General features: G+C 35.9%; 2 protein-coding genes across 3 annotated transcripts in view; both read right to left on the bottom strand.

The window, feature by feature from the left end:
- LOC109235782 (DEAD-box ATP-dependent RNA helicase 37-like) overlaps positions 1-4,886 on the bottom strand; it is a 6,951-nt gene extending 2,065 nt beyond the window's left edge. The window contains exons 1-6 of one of the 2 annotated variants that reach the window (XM_019402032.1): positions 4,828-4,886; positions 2,936-3,837; positions 2,722-2,805; positions 1,785-2,027; positions 1,304-1,471; positions 576-689 (exon numbers count right to left, since the gene is read on the bottom strand). In XM_019402032.1, the coding sequence (XP_019257577.1) occupies positions 576-689; positions 1,304-1,471; positions 1,785-2,027; positions 2,722-2,805; positions 2,936-3,646 (1,320 nt within the window). In that variant the 5' untranslated portion in view covers positions 3,647-3,837; positions 4,828-4,886. Of the gene's footprint in view, positions 1-575; positions 690-1,303; positions 1,472-1,784; positions 2,028-2,721; positions 2,806-2,935; positions 3,838-4,599; positions 4,799-4,827 lie in introns of those variants that run through there. The other variant, XM_019402031.1, reaches the window with a different exon arrangement.
- LOC109235783 (NADH dehydrogenase [ubiquinone] 1 alpha subcomplex subunit 6-like) overlaps positions 11,477-13,091 on the bottom strand; it is a 4,079-nt gene continuing 2,464 nt past the window's right edge. Inside the window, exon 2 of the mRNA XM_019402033.1 lies at positions 11,477-11,855. Coding sequence (XP_019257578.1) covers positions 11,670-11,855 — 186 coding nt within the window. The 3' untranslated portion in view covers positions 11,477-11,669. The remainder of the gene's footprint in view (positions 11,856-13,091) is intronic.

The raw sequence follows: 13,091 nt of genomic DNA on the forward strand, positions 1-13,091 counted from the left end.
AAGAGAGAGAGAGAAGGTGCTGAGAGGTACTATCTGCTCCAACAAAGAAAAATACTCAATCCCCAAGAGTTGAAATACGACACAGTTGAAATAGGACTCTAGTGATCAAATAAAAGGAAGAAGAGTTGGGAACTAATCCCAAGTTCTTCCAATGTTAGTGTGTATACTTCACTCTTCTAAGGGAGCAGCATTTCACATCTTTATTCTTCTATAAACAAGAGAAGATAAAGGAAAAGCAAGAACAGAAGTTTCACATGCCAGATTCTAGAGCATTGCCTTCCGAACACAGCTAAACCCAGAGGATCAATATAAAATCGCCCTCCGTTCTCCATGGTTCTGATTCAAAAGAGAACACGGGGACGGGACATTTTTCTATGAGAAAAGCCGGGAACTGGACACATTTTAAGTCAGCCAAAACGACAAACCAAAAAAGTTTATTTGAACTCGTAAGCGTAAGAGAATCAGGAAAAAGGTCAAAAAGCACATCACTTATAATAGAGAATAAACAACCATATCATAGCTAAATGTCTCACGAGATCAACCAACCAGAATCACACTAGAGAAAGCATCAATACCTGCTGAGTTCTATCGCCATGAATAGCAGTAGCAGGGAAACCATTCATACAAAGCCAATGCTCCAATGAGTCAGCTCCTTTTTTTGTCTCAACAAAAACAAGGGTAAGAGCTTGCTGAAAATTAAAGACCAGCCGAATTAGAATTTCAAACAACAATTTCTGGCACTTGAACCAAAGATTAAATAGCAAAAGAAAATTGAACCGTCTCTTACAGGGCAAATAGTAAAGAACAGCCATAAGATTCGCTTATGCATCTCACTCTTCAATACGGTTGACCACTAACATAACATGCTAAACCAGGAATGCAGCAAATTGTGCAAATTGCTAATTTTAAGCGACGACTATCTGCTTTAACATCTTCATTAATCTTTACACTGTTCTACCTCTAATTTCTCAAACTTTGGTCTCTGTCATTAGCATCACCATCAATAAATGACTAAATTCCAAGAATTACTACATTAGACAACACAATGAGTTTTGAAATTCTCAGGTTCTCTATTAAAGATACAGATATAGTCTCCAATCCTGAAAACCCCTATACAGAACAAGGCAATACTTCAGAAGAATACAGGCAAGTACCTAACTTCCACTATGAATGCTTTTCCACCAACTACCAATGAAACGGAAGGCTCAGAATGTATACTTACAGGCTGGAACAGCATTCTATTGCTCAGCCAACCTAATAAACACCAATAATTAAGTCAAATCGAATAACAGATGGCTAATACCTTGCCATGAGCACCATTAGCCCTCTGTGCATGAAGGAGATCCATCAAGTGGCTTCTCTTGTCAGTCTCCTGAACATATTCAACTCTTTGGACAATCAGATCGGTACTAGAGCCAACCCTTCCCACGGCCAAAAAGATATAATTTGAAAGAAAATCCAATGCCAGTCTCTGCAATATGGAAGTAGCAAACTTGTCACAAAAATGTATATTCACAGTGATAATACCAATTCACTCCCTATGCTATTAATTGAGCGTAGATATAGGCAAAAAACAACTGAGGAGAAACAGAAAAACTCAGGTCAGCTCGAGAACAATGTAAATAAATATTGTGGCAGCAAGAGGCATATCCATCTTTAAATTCAAAAATATAAGTCTACAGAATGATCAAGATTTAAACTTCTAATTTTAAAAAGGTTAAAAGAGAGAGAGAGGAGAGAGAATAGGTTGAAAGGCAAAGAGCCCGTCCAAATAGAGAACTGACCTGAATCTCTTTGGGAAATGTGGCACTGAATAGCATTGTCTGTCTTACACCTGGTGGAGGCATGTCCATTTGTTGCACAATTTTCCTTATTTGAGGTTCAAAACCCATATCAAGCATTCGATCTGCCTCATCTAAAGCCAAGTACCTTATCATCTGTAAGGAGACTCTAGCTCTCTCGAGTAAATCAACCAATCGTCCAGGTGTTGCCACAAGAATATGCACTCCTCTCTCTAGTTCTCGAAGCTGTCACGCCCCAAAAACATCTATAATCAACTCTGAACTGCTTTTAATGATGATAGACATTTTAATATATTTATTGGGCACACATGAAGTCTCTCTCTCTCATAATGCATGCGCGAAACCATACAACAATTTGCATATTCAATATCTTGTAGACCATTCAAAAATTGTCATGTAATTAGACTAGAAAGAACCTCTTGCTGAAAGATAAAATTCACTGAATTGAAGGCCAATTTCACATGTGTACAACTTCTGTAAGACATCAAACAAAATTGGGAAAGATAAAGCAGGTGCGAAAATATGGCAAGTGCAGGCAAGATCGAGCTTCAACGAAAGCAATGTTTCTTCTTTCACAAAAAAAAAATATCTCTGATAGAGTGATAGGCGCGAGAATTTCAAACAGCCTCAACATAGAAATGGTAAAAGTGGCCTATGACGATGGCTTTTATCCCCGATCAACGTAAAAACTTCTATCCTTTATCACTGTAGAGGAATCTCCAGGACAACATAAACTTTGTCGCGAGTGTAGGACACAAGTATAGTCCTGTCTTCTTAAGAAACCAAATAACCAAGAGAACTGTAGGTAATTGAGCAACAAGGGCGTAACAAATAATCCAAATAGATGCCACAGACGATCTCAGCTGAATAGAATTAGCAAAAAGTGAAAGCACCAAGCAAACAAGAGAAGAAATACAACCTGTTGGTTTATGGGAGCACCACCATAAGCAACAACCACCCTGACACCAGTTTGATATGCGAATTTCTTAGCTTCATCATGGATCTGCAAGCCAAAACATGACATTCAATAACTTTTTTGAAAATCAAACCATACAGCATAGTCCAAAGAAACCAAATTGATCTTCTTTCCCCCACCGTTTTGAGTGCATTACCAACAAGCCCCATAAACTTACTTGGCATGAGAGCTCCCTTGTCGGAGAAAGAATAAGAGCCAGTGGAAATGCCACCCGTGGACGTGGAGGTCTTGGAAATTGGCCCCGCATGATACCGCTTATGATGGGGAAGCAGAAGGCAGCAGTTTTGCCAGAGCCAGTCTGAGCACAAGCCATCAAATCTCTACCAGAGAGTACAATTGGTATAGCATGCCGTTGCACAGGGGTCGGCTTAACATACTTGCATCTCCTGATATTTTGGTTTACAGCCTCACCTAGATCAATCTCAGCAAAAGTGTTCACAGGAGGGGGCACATTATCCCCACTTGTCTCCACAGGAATATCCTCGTACGCATCAAAGTTGATCCCAGAATTCTCTGGTTCAACAAAGGGTTCAGCATCATCATCTGCAAACGGGTTAGCTTCCCGCTCCCTCCCTCGATCCCAACCACCTGTTCTGCTATTCCAGCCCCCGCCACGGCCTCCTCCACCACCATAACCAGATTGGAAATCATTCCTAGGACCACTCCAACGACTTCCACCTACATTTGGGCCACCATAACCACTTTGGCCCTGACCAGATGCAGCAGCCCCAGCATAGGAAGCCTGTGCAGGAGGATCAGTTGAAGCAGGTCTATTTCTAAGATGTGGTGGAACGTATGCTGACTTTGGGGGAGCAGCAGCAGCCAAATTCTCGGCTGCAGAAACTGAATCAGCCCACGATGTTGGCATAGTCAAAACACCCAGAAATCAAAACCAAATACCTTTCCACAAGTCCTTTCTACCAACACAAAATTCAGCTAACCTTTTTTTCAACAGGGATAGGTTAAGAAACCCTCAAATGCAAGTTACTTCTTCTTCCTAGCACCACAATTCCACTAAAAAGCTAACAATTTTCGTCAACATCAAATCAACTCTCAAGCCTGATGATATTTCATAACAAATCAAAACAAGAAAAAAAAAAAAAAGAACATCAGCAAACATATTCAAATTTTACATGCAGGACAATAATATTCAAACACCAAAATGGTGATCTTACAACAGATCAAGCATGTAAAACATGCACAACTACCGATATCCAGAAAATGCAACCTAACCAACAGAAATAGAGAAAATGCAACCAATATTCTGCATTTCGGAGAACCAAAACAGCAAAATAAAAAGAGAAATGATTGCATAATAATAGAAACATCAAACCCACATAGAATCCAATCAAATAAAATGAAACAAAAAAGAATTCTTCTTTCAAAGACAAAGCAAGAGAAACAGATAAAATGCAGCCAAAATTCTACTTTTAAAAAACCCAAAACAGCAAAAACGAAAAGCACTGCAAAATAAGCACATTTTCAGATAAAAACGAGAAAACGAAAAAAAAATTCCAACCCAACAACAACAACAAAGGAAAATGCAAAAAAGATTCTGGCTTTAAAAAAAAACAGTAAAAACAAAATAATTGCTGAATTAGCACATACAACCACAGAGATTACAATTATAAAAAACAAAGAAAACGAACCAAAACTCTGCTTTTTAAAAAAACGTAAAACAGAAAACAGCAATTTTTACAAGAGATGCACATCAAAACACACAGAATTCAGATAAAAATCAAAACAAATAAAATAAGAAATAAACATGTGAAGCATGAGAAAGTTAAAGAGAGAGAGAGAGAGAGAAGTGAAGATACATACAATGAAAGAAGTGAAGAGAAGAAACCCTAAGTTTGAGGAGGAAGAAGAGAAGAAGAAAAGTGCGATCGGAAAATGCTAAAAATATCTGTATATATATGCTTTCTCTCTCTAACTTGTTTTATGCGTCTCCGCTGATTCAACGTAAAGTGGAAATAAAGGGGAAAAGGGTTTGAAAGAAATAGAAAACAAACAAACAAACAAACACGAGACGAGAGAAAGACCCAATACCAAATTTTGGGACGTTTTTCACACTTCTTCTCCGCACGTTCTGCTTACCTTCTCCTTATTGCGGCTGGGCTAAATTTTTGTTTTCCCCTCATTTCTACTACTTCTTTGCTCTATTTATTTTTATTTTTTTTCATTCGGTGTCCGGTATCCGCATTGGAATTCGACTATATCCGAATTCACATCGTATAGAACCCCATTCGGAGGGAAGCGTTCCCTACCAAAGTTTTTTCCATACCCAGGACTCTAACTCGAGACCTCTGGTTAAGGGAGGAGTAGTCTGATTCACTACACAATATCCTTTAGTGGTTGCTCTATTTATCTTATTATTACTTTTTTTAATTTTTTTTATCTTAATATTACTTGTTGCTAAAATTGTACTTTTTTTTTTTTATCCGATAGTCTATCGAAAATACCTTTTTACCTTTACAAAATAAAATAAGATGTGCGTATATATTATTTTTTTCAGATCTCACTTGTAAAATTTAACTGAGTTTGTTATTGTTGTTTATCGAATAAAAAATGTAGAGTGAAGTTGCAAAATTGTAACCAATATTGTTACATTTTATGTTTAATTACTAATAATCATTCTGTCTGAATCTGATATCATAAGTCATATCACTTCTGCTTTCTCGGAGAAATTATATATTTTTTCTTACCTTTTTTGGCAAAGGGCCAAATATATCCCTTTACTATGAGAAAAAGTTTAAATATAGAGAAATTTTCATAAAGCACTATCTTTTAGTGGTAAGTAGCTATCTATAGATACCATTTGCTATATTACGATTGTAGATACTTTTTCTGTTGTTATAAGGTGTATTGGATATATTTAAGCTATTGTATTCATGAATACAACTGCAAAAATAGGCATGAATCAGGGAAGTCCATCTAATTAGTTGTTGTATTCGAGTGTATTCGATTGTATTCATGGCGTGAAACATGGGATTACAGCTAGACAGATTATTGTAAGGTGTATTGGATATATTTAAGCTATTGTATTCATGAATACAGCTGCAAAAATAGGCGTGAATCAGGGAAGTCCATCTAATTAGTTGTTGTATTCGAGTGTATTCGACTGTATTCATGGCGTGAAACATGGGATTTCAGCTAGACAGATTATTGTATTCGAGTGTATTCGACTGTATTCATGGCGTGAACACATGGGATTACAGTTGGATAAATTATTGTATTCGACTGTATTCACGGCGTAAAATAGGGGATTACAGTTTTTAAACGGAAAGTGAATCAATTAACATAATAGACTCCTAATATAACTCAACAAACTCAATTATAACACACAAATTTTGCATTTTCAGTTATAAAAAAGATTCTCAACCGAAAAACCAAAAAACATAGCAATTTTTAGAGAAATTATATAATACATCTGAATACATAAATTATATTAATTAAAAAAATATTTGAATACATTCATGGAATATAGCGAAGCAGTGAATACAATGAAATACATAGAATACATTGGGATATATTGAAATACAATGGAAAAAAAATAATGAATACAATGAAATACATAGAAAACAGCGAGATACATTGAAATACAATGAAAAAAACGACAATGAATACAATGAAATACATGGAAGTACAGTGAGATACATTGAAAAATATTAACAAAAAATTCAAGTTGCTCAGCCCCAACTCTGTCGTCTTTGTTCAAGAACAACCCTAATATCGTCTCGTTGAAGCAACATTAGTATCCAGTAACTAATCCTTTCAATTATTGGCTTTCGGAAGTATGTGTCAGCCCTTGGTTTCGGAAGCATCGAATTACATTTCTTTCTTGTACTGAGATGGAGTTTCACCACTTGGTTTCGTTCTTGCTATTCATCTCCTTCATCTTTCTTCACTTTTGATTATTAGAATGGAGGAAATCGAGCAGACTAGTCACTTCTCAGTTGGCAGCCACTTTTTGATTTCTCAGTTAGCAGCTTTTTTGAATTACCTTTCTTTCACTTTTGAGGGGATATTAGAAATTTGAGGGGAGAGAGAAAAATAATACAAAGCTTATTTTGTGGCTTAATGGTAGGAGGTGACCTAAATAGATATTTGGTTATAAAAAATCAAAAGGTAGCTATGGAATATAATTTTTTAAAAGGGTATTTATTTGCCTTTAAAATAAATAAGGTATCAACCTTTGCTATAGGAGGTAAATAATACTTAAATATATCATTTGTTATACTTTGGGTCCAAATCCAAATATACCCATGCCATAATATTATTAGTTCAAATATACCGCTCATCCGTTAAGTTTGTCCAAGGTGGACATCTAAATCCTATGCACTGATATTTGATGAGGTGGATGCCACATCAGCGCCCATAATCCATATATAAAAGACTAAAATGTGAAATACATTTTTTTATGGTAACGACAATGGTGGCAATAGTAGTAGAGGGAAGAAAATTTATGTGGTGGAAAAAAATAAAAGGGAGGGGTAAAATGGGTTAGGGGCTTTGAGATGGCGTGCCATGTGGCATCCAACTCATCAAATATGAGTGTCACGTAGACAAACTTAACAGAAGATGTGTATATCTGAACCAATAATGTTACGACATGGATATACCAAAGAATAACGAAAGGTATATTTAAATATTTTCTCAGAGTATATTTGGCCATTTTCCATATCTTTTAACCTTAACTAATCTCTACTTGCCTTGAAAGTATCTTAAGGCCTCATTTGTTTGCACTTAATGGAGGTCTGAATCTTAATTATTCAGATCTCAGATATTAAGTACGTTTGTTTTTAAAGTCTGAATCTTAATTATTCAGATCTTAATCATTAAGTATGATTGTTTTTTTTTTTTGACTTCACAACCACTTAATAGATCTGAATAGGTCTGTATGATTCAGATATATAACAGAGACTTAATTTCATTAATATATTATCACATATTCATTATTAACTGCTGCCACCGCCTATCATTATCAACTACTACCACCTCCTCCACCACCACTGCGCCACCATCATCCTCAATTATAGCTGCCACCATTATCGACCATCACCACCCACTATCCCCACCACTCCGACCACCATCATTCTCACCCACAATCAATACTCATCCACCACAACTACTAGAACTGACCACCCCATCAACAACCACAGCCGGCACTGCCCATCATTATAACCTACCACCACCCACCCACCATCTTCCTCAGTCACAATGCTACCAACACCCGCCATTATTAACTATCACCAACCACCACCACCATCCTCAATCATAATCGCCACCACTACCAATCACTACTAGCTACTAGCATGAACCACCATCATCAACCAAAACTACCACCAACCACCGCCTCTAGTCGGCGTTAGCCATCAACACCACCAACTATCATATTTTAAAAAATTATATATTTTATTGGTAGAATATTAGATTAGTTATTTTATTTGAATTTTATGTTTATTAATTTTCAAATATAGATAAATTTTATACATTAAGATGTTAAAAATCAAACATTCTTAATTATTTCTATTCAAATCTTAGTACACATCTTAATATATTCAGATGTGTATTCAGATTCGAATGTCTTAATCTTAATACACATCTTGATATTTATATGTGTATTGAGATTCAAACGTTTTAATCTTTAAAAAAATAAATGAGGCCTAAGTTCCTCTCGTGCCATATTAGATAGACACTTCCCGTTAGGGTCATTCTATATTTCCATACTTTGTTTGTATTACATAAAAATAGTTAGTTAATGTATATTTTTACCTTTTTTTAAACTTAAATACGATTGAGTGTATTACTCCTCCGGTCCATAATAAGTGACTATTTTATCTTTTTATTTTGGTCCAAAATAAGTGTCAATTAACATAATCAAGAAGTAATTAATTTTATTTATTCAAATTTTGCCCTTATTTACATATTCCAATGTGTCAAGGTAAGAATAATTAAGGTTAATTTAGTGAATATATCTTTTTTTTTCTTTAAGACTTCGTATTTCCTTAATGGCTGTGTCAAAGGTAAAATTGTCACTTATTATGGACTAGAAGGAGTAGTTTAATGTAAATACTGAGAGATAAATTTTTACCATCAAAGATGCGGGAAAATGATTTTAGAGCCCGTTTGGGTTAGCTGATTTAGAGTAGCTGATAAGCATTAGGTGCTGAAAAGCACTTTTAAGTGCTGAAGCTGATTAAAAAAATAATCAGTTACATGTTTGGATAAAAGTGCTGAAACTAATAATTAGTTGCTGAAGAATTGGGTAGAAGAGTTTTGTTTTAAAAAGAAGTATTTTTGGGATAGAATAGTAAATATTTTGGTCAAACCTAAAGTGCTTATAAGTTGAAATTTGATAAGTTGGGGGAAACCAACATATGGCTTTTGGCTTATTTTTGGCTTATAAGCACTTTTAGTTTTACCAAACGCGTAGATAAGCCAAAAAGTGGTTATAAACCAGTTTGACCAGCTTATAAGCTTAGCCAAACACCCTCTTAATCTCTTTCTTAATTATAAGTATCCGTATAAGCTTTCAAAAGAAAATATATTTCATAGGAAATTATCTTTGCGACGTTAAATTTATTTAATTATTCAAAAAATATAGAAATTTGATCACAATAAAGTTATAGTTCCCACATTTACGACGGTAGATTTGATGAGAGTTTAAATTTACCCCAGATATATCTACATGTTGCCTATTTTACCTACTAAGGCCAGTTAGCTTGATTCGGGTTTGTGATCACACCACTAAGTAGTAAGTACTACAATTGCAACTACACAAATTTCGATCCATAATTTCCACTAATAATCAGCTTATTCTAGTCATTTGTGTGGGATTAGCACTTTATTATAACTATAAATGGTAAATTAGTTATGAAATTAAATGTGCAAATTTTTTGTTGCAAGTCAAACTTCAAGGAAGCTTGCTCGTGATTTCAATTTCCACGTGAAGTATCCTATAGTTTTGGTTTCGTAGTTATTTCCTTTTTATAGCTTACTTGAATATCTTCTACTGTGTTTCTTTTCCTTGGTTTACTTGTTTAGTTCCATATCATTACTGCCATCACTATTCTACTCAATTATTTCGGAAGTTGTTTGTATTTTTATTTATATGCTTTCTCAAGGTCTAATGTTCCTTAAAGACTTTTTAATCTTGTCAGTAGAAACTATAGCGAATTCATAATACAAAACAAATAATTTACTCCATATTAGACTAAAATAAGTTTAAATGAAGCGACATGATTAACGATGATTCATTTAGTTGACCCAACCGTCTTGGGATTGAGATGTAATTGTTATCGTAAGTAACTAGCAAACATGCGGATCGGATCGGATATGAGACGGGTAGAAAATGGGTGATTAAAAAACGGATAAACTATTCGACCTGACCCATATGCAATACAAATAAAAAACGGATTAACCGGCGGAAAATATGAATAACCATATTATTTATGGTTTCTTGAATATGATCACTTTTGGGAGAATTTCTAGTCTCTCAAACTTGAGAAACCCCAATTTGAGGTTTTCCAAGCGTAAAAGTTAAACCCATTGGTTATCCATTTTCTAAATGAATAATATGGTTCTTATCTATATTTAATCCGTTTTTAAAAAGTTTATTATCCAACCTATTTTTTAGTGGATAATACGAGTAGTTAACTGTTTTCTTTTAACCATTTTGCAACCACCATACATAACCAATACCCTCTCTAGGGTCATGCACAGAAAATGAAGGAGAGTTCAGCGAAACCTTTGCTGCACAACGAAAAACATCATTATCTTAACCACAAAAACCTTCTTGAGCTATCTTTTTATGGGCCGGGAACAATCTCATTTTTCAGTTTTTTTTTTTAAAACCCCTCCCAAATTAGGAGAATCTATAGTGTTTTCACACTTCCCCTCTAGCGTGACTTGAACCCAGGACCTAACGGTTGTGAGGGGAGGTGTTTTTACCAACTGAGCAAGCCTCACTTGTCCTCAATTTTCAGAAAGCGAAGGTTGGCAAGGAAGACCCATTCAGTATACCAATGTTAGCGAATCAGATTCTTCAAAAGAAGAGTCTGCAGGGGCAGCAAATCTAGTTTCCAAATAAGTCAGAATCTTAGCGGAAGCTCTTACAAATTCACTTCCAGTTAGGCAGGATAATCCGGCGCCCCCCCTTCTCTCCAATTCTCATTTTCTTTGGGGTCGTCAGTTCCCAGAGCTTGAGGATCTGGAGATAGACCTCTATGCTCGAATCCGTCTCTTAGAAGCACGCCTAATCGACCAATTACCTCCTCAACTTAACGCTGGGGGATACGAAGAGTTAGAAGATGGTAAAGAGTACATTTTTCTTGACAACTTTACTGAAAGTAGAACCACTGGCTTAACTCTGAAGATGCAGATTCTATGAGTAGTTTGCCATATAGATGCCTCAACAGCAAAAGCAAACCATCACTCAAGGTTCAAGTAACTGAAGTTTTTCAAGTCTCAAAGAGGGGAGCTTGGTGAATTTGTGAACTTGTGCTCATCATGAAACCTATTCTATTAGAAGTCAGATAACAAGGTACACCTTTACCTTCAGATTATGACAACCACCCAGTGTAATCGCACAAGTGCGATCTGGAAAGGGTAGGATGTACGCAACCTTACCCCTACCCCCTACCCTCGGATAAAGATTCCTTCAGATTATGACACTAATAAAATAGCTCCAACATGATAAACAATAAAGGGAACGCCTTCCATCTCAAAGCAAACAAAAACAACAAGTTGTTCTGGACTCAGAAGAGTACTCATTACCGATAAAGAGCAGAAACATTTATCCAAGAGTAGGATGCAAGCAAATGGCATCATTATTTGGAATTTCATCCACAACTGAAAAAACCCCAGACAACAGAGTTTTACAAAGAAATCTAGAAGTAGTTGCTGCTGTAAAAGTTTTTCAGGAAATTAGAGCTGCCCTGATCTTTGGCTTCAAGGTCCTGCACAAGACCTTGGTTACCAACGACGTATTTGCCAACAATGTGGTGCCTCTGCTTGGAGTGGTCCACAACGTTCTTCAACTCTTCCATGCCCTTAAACAGCAGCATATCAATTACCTGTAGGATAGAGATGAGTTATGAAGACAATGGGACAACCTGCCTCTTACTGCATAATTGAACACCCACATTTTACTAAAACATTTTTCTTATAAGGTAAGTAAATTTCATTAAAGAAAGGGGCAACAACAACAACAACAACAACATACCCAGTCTTATCCCACACTGTGGGGTCTAGGGAGGGTAGTGTGTACACAGACCTTACCCTTACCTTATGAGGATAGAGATGTTGTTTCCAATAGACCCTCAGCTCAGGAAAGCATAAGCACCACATTAATGAAAATATAGACAAAAAGGGACAGTACCAAAAAGCCGTATAAAAGCAGTCATTAAAGAAAGGGGCAAAGCCCGTAAACAAAAAGCATACCAAAAAGTAGAAAACCTACGGAAACATTTTACTGAAACATATAATAGGATGACTAGTGGACACGTACCAAATTATAATAAATAGCAATATGCATCTTGATGAGAATTCTCATGAGGCAAGTTTTACTTAGGATAACAATCTATGAACTCGAGGTGTAAGAGGGTATTTGGATCGGCTTATTTTAAGTGTTTATTGGCTTTTAAGCACTTTTTTAGTGTGGTGTGGTGTTTGGCAATAATAAAAAGTGCTTAAAGGCACTTACTTTTAGGCATAAAAAGTACAAATATAAGCCAAAAGCCAAAAGTTGGGTATTATCAACTTATGGTTTTTGGCTTTAGCTTAAAAGCTATTTTTTATAAGCCAATCCAAACACCCTTTAAAGCAATTCCTGGAAGTTTCTCTCTTCTCCTTTTGTCCTTTCTCGATTTATTATGTTGCTGGGTAGGAGGTGGAGGATGTCCCTTAAGGGGAATAAAAGTTGTTGCCAAGGAGACTAAAGGGGTGCAGAAGATTACTTTAATTACTAAGATTATATAGATTCTTTTTCCACGGTGACCCATTTAAAAGTAGCTCCTTTCCAGCCAGAAGAAAAATAAAAGAACATATTGTGTACATAAGTTTGATAGAGAGGGCAATATAGCTTGATACATATTGGCCAATGGCTAAATATTTGAGTCTATGAGGGAAGAGGAAGCGATGTTACAGTTGTTTTCTATGATCTCCATTTTTGTACCAAGAGAATGTCAATGTGATCCTTTCAATTAACTAGGACACTATACAACTAAATACTCTGTTTTCCTAAAAATCACTCACCAAATAAACAGAGATGATCACACTACTCCACCTGAACCCCCCCCCCCAAAACCCCC

This window comes from Nicotiana attenuata, chromosome 12, assembly GCF_001879085.1.
Source record: "Nicotiana attenuata strain UT chromosome 12, NIATTr2, whole genome shotgun sequence".
NCBI lineage: Eukaryota > Viridiplantae > Streptophyta > Magnoliopsida > Solanales > Solanaceae > Nicotiana > Nicotiana attenuata.